At 36.1% G+C, this 11,937-nt stretch overlaps 1 protein-coding gene across 1 annotated transcript; it reads left to right on the forward strand.

The window, feature by feature from the left end:
* Window positions 1-1,370: 1,370 nt before the first annotated feature.
* LOC123258049 (aspartate-semialdehyde dehydrogenase-like) lies at window positions 1,371-2,816 on the forward strand. The gene is made up of 2 exons (XM_044717958.1): window positions 1,371-2,005; window positions 2,066-2,816. The coding sequence occupies exons 1-2, from the start codon at window positions 1,767-1,769 to the stop codon at window positions 2,799-2,801; spliced, it is 975 nt and encodes a 324-aa protein (XP_044573893.1). The 5' UTR covers window positions 1,371-1,766; the 3' UTR covers window positions 2,802-2,816.
* Window positions 2,817-11,937: the final 9,121 nt, after the last annotated feature.

Genomic DNA, 11,937 nt, shown 5'->3' on the forward strand with positions numbered 1-11,937 from the left:
TTTTGGACATTTGCCTTTACTTGCTAGACGCTGACAAAACTTTTGAAAATGATTATTATGGTTTTTGACTACTATAGCTGGCATATAAAGAGCTTTTCGAATACGCTCAGATCCTATTTTGCATATGCAACTTCTCTTACTTACTGACGATCCCGATTGATAATGTCCTGGCAGCAAAAGCTGTAAATTGTTTAGCATTGTCAAAGTTATCAACTGATGGCATTTCTGCGACAACAGCAACAGCAGTAAGATATCCTATACCTTTTATAGTCTTAAGGTTTTCCACCATATTTTTTAGATGTGGATAGTTATTTATATGCTCATTAATTTCTTTTTCGAGAACAATAATTTGCTCCTCTATTGCCAAAATTACTTTAGATATAGCTTCTTTGCAACTGGAATGCATATTTTTGTTTTCCAAGCGATTTGTCTGTTGCACCTTATCATCTTTTAGCGATTGCATGCAACGCCCTCAAATGCCTCATTTCAGGTGCAATGGGCTTCCAAAGAGCAGGTTTGTTGGCGATACAAAATCTAGCTATCATAGCTGCATCTGATTTATCTGTCTTATTTCTGAGCAGCTCACTTTTGCCAAAAGCTTTCTGGGTTTACTATACTGACATTATGTCCTAAATCATGCATAAAAGTAGCCAAATCTTCTCCATACCAACTAGTTGCTTCAAGACATAAATGAGTAAGATTTGCTCCATGGCCATTGCACCAAACTACAAGTTTTGCAAAACCATCTTGATTATTTTGAAAGACTTTGTGTCGTTTTTTACTGTCCACTAACAAACAAACATCAAATTTCTTTTTTGAAATATCCACACCCAAAATAGCATTTACTTGCATAAAATTGCCTCCAAGACTATAAATAAACTGAGAGTTTAGACTAACCTTGTAATACGGGATATAATTCCAAAAGATACTGTTCAGTCTTTAACTCTATGGGAGGGAAGCAAAATCTGGCTTAATGGCATTAGTGTCGCATCAGCTTCACCCTCCCTGTGAGGTATTTTAGCTCTAATGCCTCACATCATAAAGATACAAGTGTCACGCACTGGGATGACAAGAAAGGGAGCACTGGAATTTTTGTTTCAATATTTGTACATGAGCCATGCATCTGAACAGATACAATGTTATAACTAGAGATAATTTTTAAATGATTGATATTTATGAACTACGACTTTTCTTGTTGTCCACTTGTTCAACATTACCCTTCTCAAGTTTACTATCTACTTCTTTTGTGTGTTCATCATCTATACTAGTTTCATCTTTTATCTTACTAGGGTAATCTTCCTGCGATTTTTTATATGCTTCCATGTTGTCATATATAGGGTTACTGATGATTTCTATTTTTTCAGGTGTGAAAATCCTTGCTAAAAATCTCCTTATTATTGGTATTGACCTTAAGAAATCTCTTAGCTTTGAAGATTCTTGTCTTTTGTTTAGAGACTGTTGGTCTATTTTAGAGGTTTTTACACCATACTTTTTATCATCAAAATTTATTGTAGGCTTTCTTTTATTCGAAAGAACACTTTGGGCCTTTGATCCATTGGTTCCTTCAGGCCCTTGAGGTGTAGAAATTGCAGGTTTAACCTTAGTTTCATCGTATTCCTTACTCATCTTTCATTTCATTATGTAATATTACTAATATTGCATAATAATAGCTAAATTACAATTAATTGCAAGGTAAAAATATTAAAACAATTGTAAATTTTGTCAGTAAAAATATAATAGAACTTTGAAATTAGAGGTTCATCTATATGGGATACAAAATTGCTGTTATTGGAGCAACCGGAAGAGTAGGGCGTGAGGTATTAAGCACGCTTGCTGAATTTCAAGATGAGGCGATAGATTGCGTTATTGCACTTGCATCGAAAAAATCAGAAGGGAAGAAGGTGAGCTTTGGTGACAAAGAGTTAACAGTTTTATGCCTTGAGGATTATGACTTCGTTGGAACTAATGTAGCCATTTTCTGTGCTGGATCTCATGTTTCTGAAGAGTATGTACCAATTGCAACACAGGCTGGATGCATCGTGATAGATAACAGTTCCCATTTTAGAATGAAAGAGGGTGTGCCACTCATTATTCCAGAGATTAATAAAGAAAAAATTATGGAATATAAAAACCACAACATAATATCCAATCCAAACTGTACTACAATACAGATGCTGCTAGTACTACATCTATTACACCAAAAAGCAAAAATAAAGAGAATCGTTGCTTCAACTTATCAATCAACTTCTGGTGCAGGCAAAGCAGCAATGGATGAGCTCTATGACCAGACAAAAAAAATCTTTATGAACGAAGCTAAAAAACCCAAGATATTCTCTAAGCAAATAGCATTCAATTGCATTCCCCATGTAGGAGAATTCATGGAAAATGGTTCTACAGAAGAGGAATGGAAAATGCAAGAGGAGACAAAAAAAATTTTAGAGGAAGATATAAAAGTTACTGCAACTTGTGTAAGGGTACCCGTCTTTATCGGTCACGCTATGGCAGTAAATGTGGAATTTGATCAACATATCACTGAAGAACAAGCTCGTGAAGTGCTAAGTGAAGCCGAAGATAGTGGAGTTTTAGTGTACAACAGGCGTGAAGATAGTGAATACATAACTCAAATTGATGTTGTACAGGAGAATGCTGTATATGTATCGCGTATTAGAAGAGACAATACTGTTGAGCACGGATTAAATATGTGGATAGTGGCTGACAACCTGCGCAAAGGCGCAGCATTAAATATAGTGCAGATTCTTGAGATTTTGATAAGAGAGCATTTGTCAATCAAGTGCATATAGAGCGCACGTACGTTGTAATTCGAAGGAAATTTGTATGCCACATGGCAGCGCGTGACGCTGGAATGGCTTTGTTGCATCGCTACTTATGAAAGGCTAACTATAATTAGGATTATAAGCAACTTATTGAAAATCTTGTTTTTTTGCAATCAATCTGATCAAATTTAAGAATAGTAATTTGTTATTTATATTAATAAATTTAATTCTATTGAAAATAGCTAAAGCATTGAAATTCTTGAATTTTAGCCGGATTAGTGAGTGGTAGTGAAATTTCTTTTACTCAAATTTAGGTATTCACTGACCGTTCTTGTTATAAATACCAGAATAATAAGCTACTGATATTCTCCACCTTTTTTATCTTTAATCCATCATAGCTAGCGATGCAACAAAGCCGGCTGGATTCCAGTGTCAAGCACTGGAATGACACCATTTGCTGTGCAGTTTACCTTCAAAAATGAATGTTCGTACAGCTATGGAATAAATCGCGGTATGACGGTTCGCAGCGGTATAGTAACTCGTCACCCCGCTACTTGTTAGCGGCTGAGATACCGCGGCGGTATGACGTAGAAGCTATACTTTTATACTCACCAACTCAGTATCCAATCTGGATCCAAGTAGTCAAGCTATTCGGATGACACCCTCATAAAGTGAAATGAGATCCCGCTAACACGTAGCGGGATGACGAGAAAGGGGCTACTCGGATGACACCCTCATAAAGTGAAATGAGATCCCGCTAACACGTAGCGGGATGACGGGAAAAGAGGTACTGGGAGACATCCTTCCTGGTAGACCCAAATCACAATGTTCGCACAGTTGTGCGTCACGCGCTGCCGAACACTGTATGGTTATACAAGAAAAATTAAGGCTTAAAAGGAAACTTAAGCAGCTAATAGGACCTAAGCCTTCTTAATAAAACATAAAAAGCTCCTTTACCACCATGTTTTTTCGTAGCTTGCTGGTAGTATAGAACCATATGCTGGATTTTAGTATCATTTAACCACTTATTTAAGTTATTCTTTATAGTGTCTGTTTTATTTGTTGCACTGCCGTATCCCGTAATTACCAATAAACATCTATTCCCTGCTCGATAATTTTTGATAATAAAATCTATCAATTTACAGTAAGCATCCTCTATATTATAGCCATGCAAATCGAGCTTGTCGCTTATAAAATATTTACCCCTATCAACTTTTGATTTTGTGTTTTGGTCAAGACAAAATGATGAGTTACCATTATTGGTATTAAGAAAATTCCCTTGTAAGTCGGAGGTACCTTTATCAACCATAGACTTTATATTTACTTTATGATCAACTTTCAAAGTAACTTTTCCACATTTTATTGGCTTAACATTTTTTTGCCAATCCAACTCATCGTCCGACATAAACGCATTAATCGAATTGTATAATTTTACAACAATATTCAAACATAGTAAAATGTTGCTTATTCTATAAAAACCAGATTTTCGATAATACGATGAAATCGTCAAAAACTAATGAGAATTTTTGGCTGTATGGAAAGCACACCTGCATGTCAGCACTGAAGAATAAAAATAGGCGGTGTATAGAACTGTTAGCAACAGAAAATTTCTATAGAGAGCACAAAAAAGAAATTAGGCAATGTGTAGACAGTAAGGGCATTAAAGTTCGATTAGTAGAAAGCAAAATACTTAATGACGTTTTACCCAAAGGTGCTAACCATCAGGGAATTGCTTTAAATGTTGCCCCTATTCTTTATAACTTAAGCATTGAAGAAATAGCTGAAAGCTCGAACGATAGCTCTACTATAGTCATTTTAGATCAAGTCACTGACACGCACAATATTGGGTCGATTTTAAGAACTTCAGCTTGTTTTAATGTCGACGCATTGGTTTTACCACATAACCATTCACCAAGTGAAAATGCATCTATTGCAAAAGCAGCAAGTGGAGCATTGGATATTGTCCCACTAATATACGTTACAAATATAGTAAAAACTATGCAGTATTTAAAAAAGGTCGGTTACTGGTGTTATGGGTTTGATTGCAATACTAAAGAAAATATAGATGAAATAAAGAGTTTTGAGAAAAAAAGAGTAATTATTTTTGGTTCTGAAGAGAAAGGGGTACGAAGACTAGTTAAAGAAAACTGTGATTATCTTTTAAAAATACCAATGTCAAATGCAATTAACAGTTTAAATGTTTCAAATGCAGCAGCAATAGGCCTATATTCTATTTATATTAAAACAAATGCCAGCGCATAGCTGTTTATAATAAAAACACTTGATAAAAATATGGTTTTATATTATAATGTGTTAAGTAATGGATAAAAGGAGTTATATTATGTCTTACATGAGAAATGAACAGGATATTCGCTCTCAAGGCGTTTATTATAGTGCTGGGCTTAGAAGTTACCTAACTAAAGTATATAACTACATGGCTTTAGCTTTGGGCGTCACAGGGCTTGTTGCATTTTTAACAGTATTTTCTGGTCTTTTTCAAGTAATTTATTCTAATCCCGTTCTATCGCTTGTGGTAATGTTATCTCCGGTTGCATTGGTGTTCTACATGTCTTATAGAATTCAACACCTAAGTGCTCAGTCTGCCGTTACTATATTTTTCTCGTTCTCAGTGTTAATGGGGCTTTCCTTATCTTATATTTTTATAGTTTATACTGCAGAAAATATAGCAAGAGCGTTTTTCATTACATCAATTATGTTTGGCTCTATGGCTTTATATGGTAATACCACAAAAAGAGATCTTACAAGTATGGGCTCTTTCTTGATTATGGGAGTCTTGGGGATAATTATAGCATCCATAGTAAATTTATTCCTTGGAAGTAGTCCTCTCTACTTTGCAATATCGTTCATATCAGTAATAGTCTTTACCTTAATGACTGCATATGATGCTCAAAGAATCAAGGACGTTTATTATAAACATAATGACGGATCAGAAGTTGCTACTACTAAATTGGCAATACTCGGTGCAACTAATCTTTATTTTGACTTTATTAATATATTTCTCAATCTACTCAGGTTACTTAACTTGTTCAACAATAGGGATTAGATGTTTTCCTTTTTAAGGAAAGGCAGTAAGAATTCTATAGTTTTCTTTCTAATATCTCTAGTTGTATTGATGTTATGTCTTGCATATGCATCGGTGCCTCTATATAGCATTTTTTGTAAAGCTACTGGGTATGGTGGCACAATAAGAAAAGTAACTAACACAACAACAAATATAACTAACCAAAAGATCAGGGTCCATTTCAATGCTGATATAATGTCCGATCTACCTTGGGAGTTTAAATCAGAAACTAACTACTTTGACGTAAACATAGGAGAACAAAGTTTAGCGTTTTATTACGCAAAAAATCTATCTGATCAGCCTTCATTTGGTATGGCAGTATATAACGTTACGCCTTTCAAAGCAGGTAAGTATTTCAACAAAGTTGCATGTTTTTGCTTTGAAGAACAAATGTTGCTAGCAAAACAAAAAGCAGCTATGCCCGTATCTTTCTATATAGATCCTGAGATAATGCTTGATAACAACACAAAAGATTTGAGCGAAATAACACTATCATACACATTTTTTAAGCTTAAGTAATAAACTTTTTCCTATTGTCACCCAAGCAGCGTGAGCTATAGCTAAACTGACTTAGATTTACCGACAATTTGAAAAACTGTCATTCCGCTACCCGTTAGCGGGATCTATGCTTTGAGATACCGCGAATGAATCGCGGTATGACGTGTTGAAACAATCCGATAAGGTAAACCTCGTCATCCCGCTACTTGTTAGCGGGATCTCCGCGGCGGTATGACGTGTTAGCTATAGAAGGAGTGCGTTGTTATTCAAATAATGATTATGCAACAGATCTGTTGAATTGAGCAGGAGTTCTTATTTGCTTTTTGCGCACCGACTACTTGTGTCTCAGTGCTTGGTGTTATCAATTCCCATCCTTCATTCTTTGCTTCACAAGCATTCCAATATTGAGCCAATTCCTTATTATTTTTTACAGAATCTGGCATTTTTTCATGAGGTTTTTTTTCCAATGTATGCTTAATTAGAATCTTACAGCAAACTTTTCTAGAGTAAGTAGCTCTAAGTAGTGCTAGTGAATTTTTAGGAATAGATGTGACTAAATTGCCTTACTCACTTAAGGTTCTGCTTGAAAGTTTATTGCGCAATGAAGATGGAGTAAACGTAAAGCTAGATGACATAAGAGTACTAGCAGACTGCGTTAATAAACACACTAATCACGAAATTAGCTATAAACCAGCAAGGGTGTTGATGCAAGATTTTACAGGGGTTCCTGCTGTTGTTGATCTAGCTTCAATGCGGGACTATGTTAAGAAAAATGGAGGAAACCCAAGCAATATAAATCCGTCTGTACCGGTTGATCTTGTGATTGACCATTCTGTTCAAGTAGATAGTTATGGAAGTGTTTCCGCATTCAGTAAGAATGTTGAGTTAGAAGTAAAAAGAAATTTGGAGAGATATCAATTTTTAAAGTGGGGAGAATCGTCCTTCACAAATTTTAGAGTAGTGCCGCCTGGCACAGGGATTTGCCACCAAGTGAATCTTGAATATTTAGCGCAAGTTGTGTGTAATAATGATGGAGTCATATATCCTGATACTTTAGTTGGTACTGACAGCCATACTACAATGGTTAACGGATTATCAGTTCTTGGTTGGGGTGTTGGAGGCATAGAAGCTGAGTCTGTGATGCTTGGTCAACCAATTAGTATGGTGATTCCAGAAGTAGTTGGATTTAAATTAATTGGCAGATTGTCGGAAGGAGTAACTGCGACCGATTTAGTGCTGACGGTTACCAATATCCTAAGAACAAAAGGCGTTGTTGGTAAGTTTGTAGAATTTTATGGTGATGGTTTAGATTATTTATCTTTGGCAGATAGAGCCACTATAGCAAACATGGCCCCGGAGTATGGCGCAACTTGTGGATTTTTTCCAATTGATCAAAAAACGCTAGATTATTTAAGCTTAACCGGAAGGCCAGAAAAGCTGATTAAGCTAGTTGAGGCTTATGCGAAAGAGCAAGGACTGTGGCGTAGTAGTGACGAGTTAGTAAAGTAGTGACGAGTAAAGTAAAAGTATCGATAAAACTATGTCTATCTGTAACACCACTTGGATAGTCAACAATTTGCGCGTTGAGTCGGAAGTTGAGTTCCACTTTGATGAAGAAATAGCAAAAGAAGAAAGAAGTATATTGGCAAGCATTACCGGCGAGCAAGAATACCCAGAAAACATGAGATTTAAATATCGATTTCTTGACTTAAGACGTGAAAAAGTCCGCAACAATATTATTTTGCGCTCACAAATTATTGCAGAGCTCCGCAAGCTCATGATAGAGCGAGGATTTTTAGAGATTCAAACTCCAATACTCACTGCTTCCTCTCCTGAAGGAGCACGCGACTACCTAGTGCCAAGCAGGCTAAATCCTGGCAAGTTCTATGCATTGCCACAAGCTCCGCAGATTTTCAAACAGTTGCTCATGGTTTCAGGGTTTGATAAATATTTCCAAATTGCACCGTGTTTTCGTGATGAAGACGCAAGGGCTGACCGTTCTCCGGGAGAGTTTTATCAGCTAGATCTTGAAATGTCTTTTGTAACTCAAGAAGACATCTTTCAGATTATTGAGTCTACCTTATATAGAGTGTTTGCTAAATTTTCTCGTAAGTCTGTTGATAAAGATTTTCCACGTATTACATATAAAGAAGCAATGCTTAAATATGGTTCTGATAAGCCAGATCTGCGCAATCCACTATTAATCAGCGATGTTACAGAAATTTTTCGTGATTCAGGGTTCAATATTTTCAAAAGCAATATTGAGCGTGGTATGGTAGTGAGAGCCATCCCTGCACCTAAAACAGCAGAGGAACCACGCAGCTTCTTTGATAAAAAGATAGAACATGCGCAAAAAGAATTCGGTGCTAAGGGTCTCGGATATATAACGTTTGATAAAGATGGAACTGCGAAAGGCCCAATTGCTAAATTTCTTGATGAAAATAGGCTAAACCACATAAGAGAAGCAACAAACATAGAGCCAGGAGATAGTGTATTTTTTGCTTCTGACAAAGAGAATGAGGCGGCAAACATTGCAGGAAAAGTACGCACTCTTTTAGGGTCAGAACTCAGTCTTATAGATGATAATATCTTCAAGTTTTGTTGGATCATTGATTTTCCATATTTTGTATATGACGATAAAAGTAAAAAAATCGATTTCTTTCATAACCCATTCTCCATGCCACACGGTGGTCTGAAAGATTTAGAGGACAAAAATCCACTGGATATCCTTGCTTACCAATATGATCTTGTTTGCAATGGAATAGAACTGTCAAGTGGGGCGATTCGTAATAACAAACTGGATATCATGTATAAAGCTTTTGCCATTGCAGGTTATAGCCGGGGAGAAGTTGATACAAGATTCGGTGCACTTGTACGTGCATTCAGATTTGGTGTTCCTCCTCATGGTGGAATAGCACCAGGAGTTGATAGAATAGTTATGCTGCTTGCTGATGAGCCAAATATTCGTGAAGTAATCTGTTTTCCTATGAACCAGCAAGGTGAAGATGTTCTAATGGGTGCTCCTTCCAAGGTGGAGGATAAGCATTTACGTGAATTATCCTTGAAGGTTATTGAATGAAAAATTTTATAGCAAGGAGCACCGGTTAATGATATATTAGGTTATGTTAAATTGAAAGACCATGAATAATATCCAAAAAGCAATACTATCGGGCATGATCTGTAACATGATTGTGTGGTATGAACTCACTCTTTTTGGAGTATTAACAGATACAATCATCAACGTTTTTTTCCCATCAGAAGATCATTATTTGAGTACACTCAAATTCCTTGGTGTTTTTGCAATTGGTTTTGCGTTTAGACCAATTGGTGCAGTAATTTTTGGTTATATGGGAGATAAGTATGGCAGAAGAAAGACTTTACTTACTTCAGTAATATTAATTTCAATATCATCCACAATTATGGGAATTATACCTGGGTATAAAGAAATAGGGTTGCTTTCACCTGTATTGCTTGTGTTTTGTAGAATAGTGCAAGGAATAACTGCAGGAGGTGAAACAAGCATTAATACAGCATTTACGATAGAGCATTCAAAAGATAAAAAAAATCTAGGTTTCTTAGGAAGTATGAAGCCCTTTAGCGGAGCCCTTGGAACGCTCTTATGCATAACAATGATATTTATCTGCAAAAGAGTTACAGGTGAGAACTATGAAATATGGGGATGGAAGTTGCTTTTTTATTTTTGCTTTTTTTTGGGGACAATAGGTTTTTTAACTAGGTACATATTAAAAGAAAGCTTAGCATATAAAACTAATAAGTACGCTAATAATTTAGCACATTCACCATTGTTAGAACTAGTAAGAAACTATAAAAGACCGCTTATTATTTCAATCAATCTGGGAATTGCTCAGAATGCAATTGTCTACGCAGCAATAATGTTTTATAATATATCAATAAAAGAGCTAGTTATTTTATCCATTAGTGTTAAAGATTTAATGAGGATAGTAATACAGGTTGTATTTGCAGCATCTGCGGTACTTTTTGCAATTTTATCTGATAAAGTTGGAAGAAAACGCGTAATGATTCCTGTACTGATTATGCTATCTCTGATTGGTACATGTGTATTACCATTATTATCTTCCGTTAACCACTATGTCGTAATAATAACTTACTTATTGATTACTATACCAGTAGGTGCATCTTTTGGAATATATGGTTCTGTTATTTGTGAACTGTTTCCAACAAAAGTAAGATGCACTGGCGTAAGCTTAGCAAATAATATATCTGCAGGAATTTTTGGTGGCCTTTCTCCATACATATGCATGTGGCTTATAGAAAAAACCGAAACAAAACTTGCAGCAGGCATTTATCTTACTGCCTGCGCATTAATTAGCCTAATATCTGTGCTTCAAATTAAAGCCAAAGACAGAAAAGTTGATTGGTGAAATCGTTTCAGTCGAAAAATAGCGCTTCAATGGATTTTTCGATGTGTTTAGTGATAGGAGCGGTGATAGTGATTTCTTTATTGTTTGGCAGTTTTAGAGATAAAGAATGCGAATGAAGGTGAATTTTATTTGCTATCCCATCAATAAAAGCTTTTTTACCACCATATTTACCGTCACCAAGAATAGGGCAATTTATATGAGCTAAATGTGCACGTAACTGATGGGTTCTGCCGGTAATTGGTTGTAATTTTAAATAAGCAACATTGTGTTTGGATTTTGCTATAATTGAAAAATGCGTAGTGGCATTCTGAGGTGAATTTTCATCAACGACCACTTTTTCTTGACCTGAAACATATTTTTTCACCAATGGATAGTCTATTGTTCCACTATCCTTGCTCGGTATGCCAGAAGTTAATGCTAAATAAGTTTTTTTTACTCTTCGTCCTTTAAATTCTTCCATAAGGTATCTGGCAACATTAGCGTTGCGTGCGAATATTATCACTCCACTCGTATCTCTATCTAGCCTATGGACAATTTTAAATGTTTCTCCCTCTCTTATTTGGTCAAGCAAATCACTCATGCTAATCTTTACTTTTACGCCACCTTGAACGATGACCCCTGCGGGTTTGTTTATAGCTAGTATATATTCGTCTTCATATAATATGTTCTCTCTTAGTAGATTCACTAACTTTTCATTATATTTGCGATCAGAATTAGCGTTTTCAATATAATTCAAGTGCTTCAGCGTTATAGTTTGCCCAGAATTTACTCTATCACTGGACTTTGCTTTGCAATCATCAACTTTGATTAATCCTTTCCTTAAAGATTTTTCAATTACAGATTGCTTTAGATCAGGAAAGATTCTTCTGATGTACCTATCCAGCCTAACGTTATCGTCTTCTATTAATATGGTTTTTATACTTTGTAGCATTCCATTATTTATAATGAATATCTAGTGAAATGTCAATTATTGGTGTCATTCCAGTGTCAAGCACTGGAATGACACCGAAGGGGCTACTGCCGTCATAAAGGAACCAGTGTCAGCTACTCGGATGACAGGAGAAGGAGACTACTGAGATGACAGCTAGCCTGACAACCGTCATCCCGCTGCTTGTTAGCGGGATCTAGAGATACCGCGAATGAATCGCGGTATGACGGTTCGCGGCGGCATGACGTAGAG

Source organism: Drosophila ananassae (genome assembly GCF_017639315.1).
Source record: "Drosophila ananassae strain 14024-0371.13 chromosome 4 unlocalized genomic scaffold, ASM1763931v2 tig00000241, whole genome shotgun sequence".
NCBI lineage: Eukaryota > Metazoa > Arthropoda > Insecta > Diptera > Drosophilidae > Drosophila > Drosophila ananassae.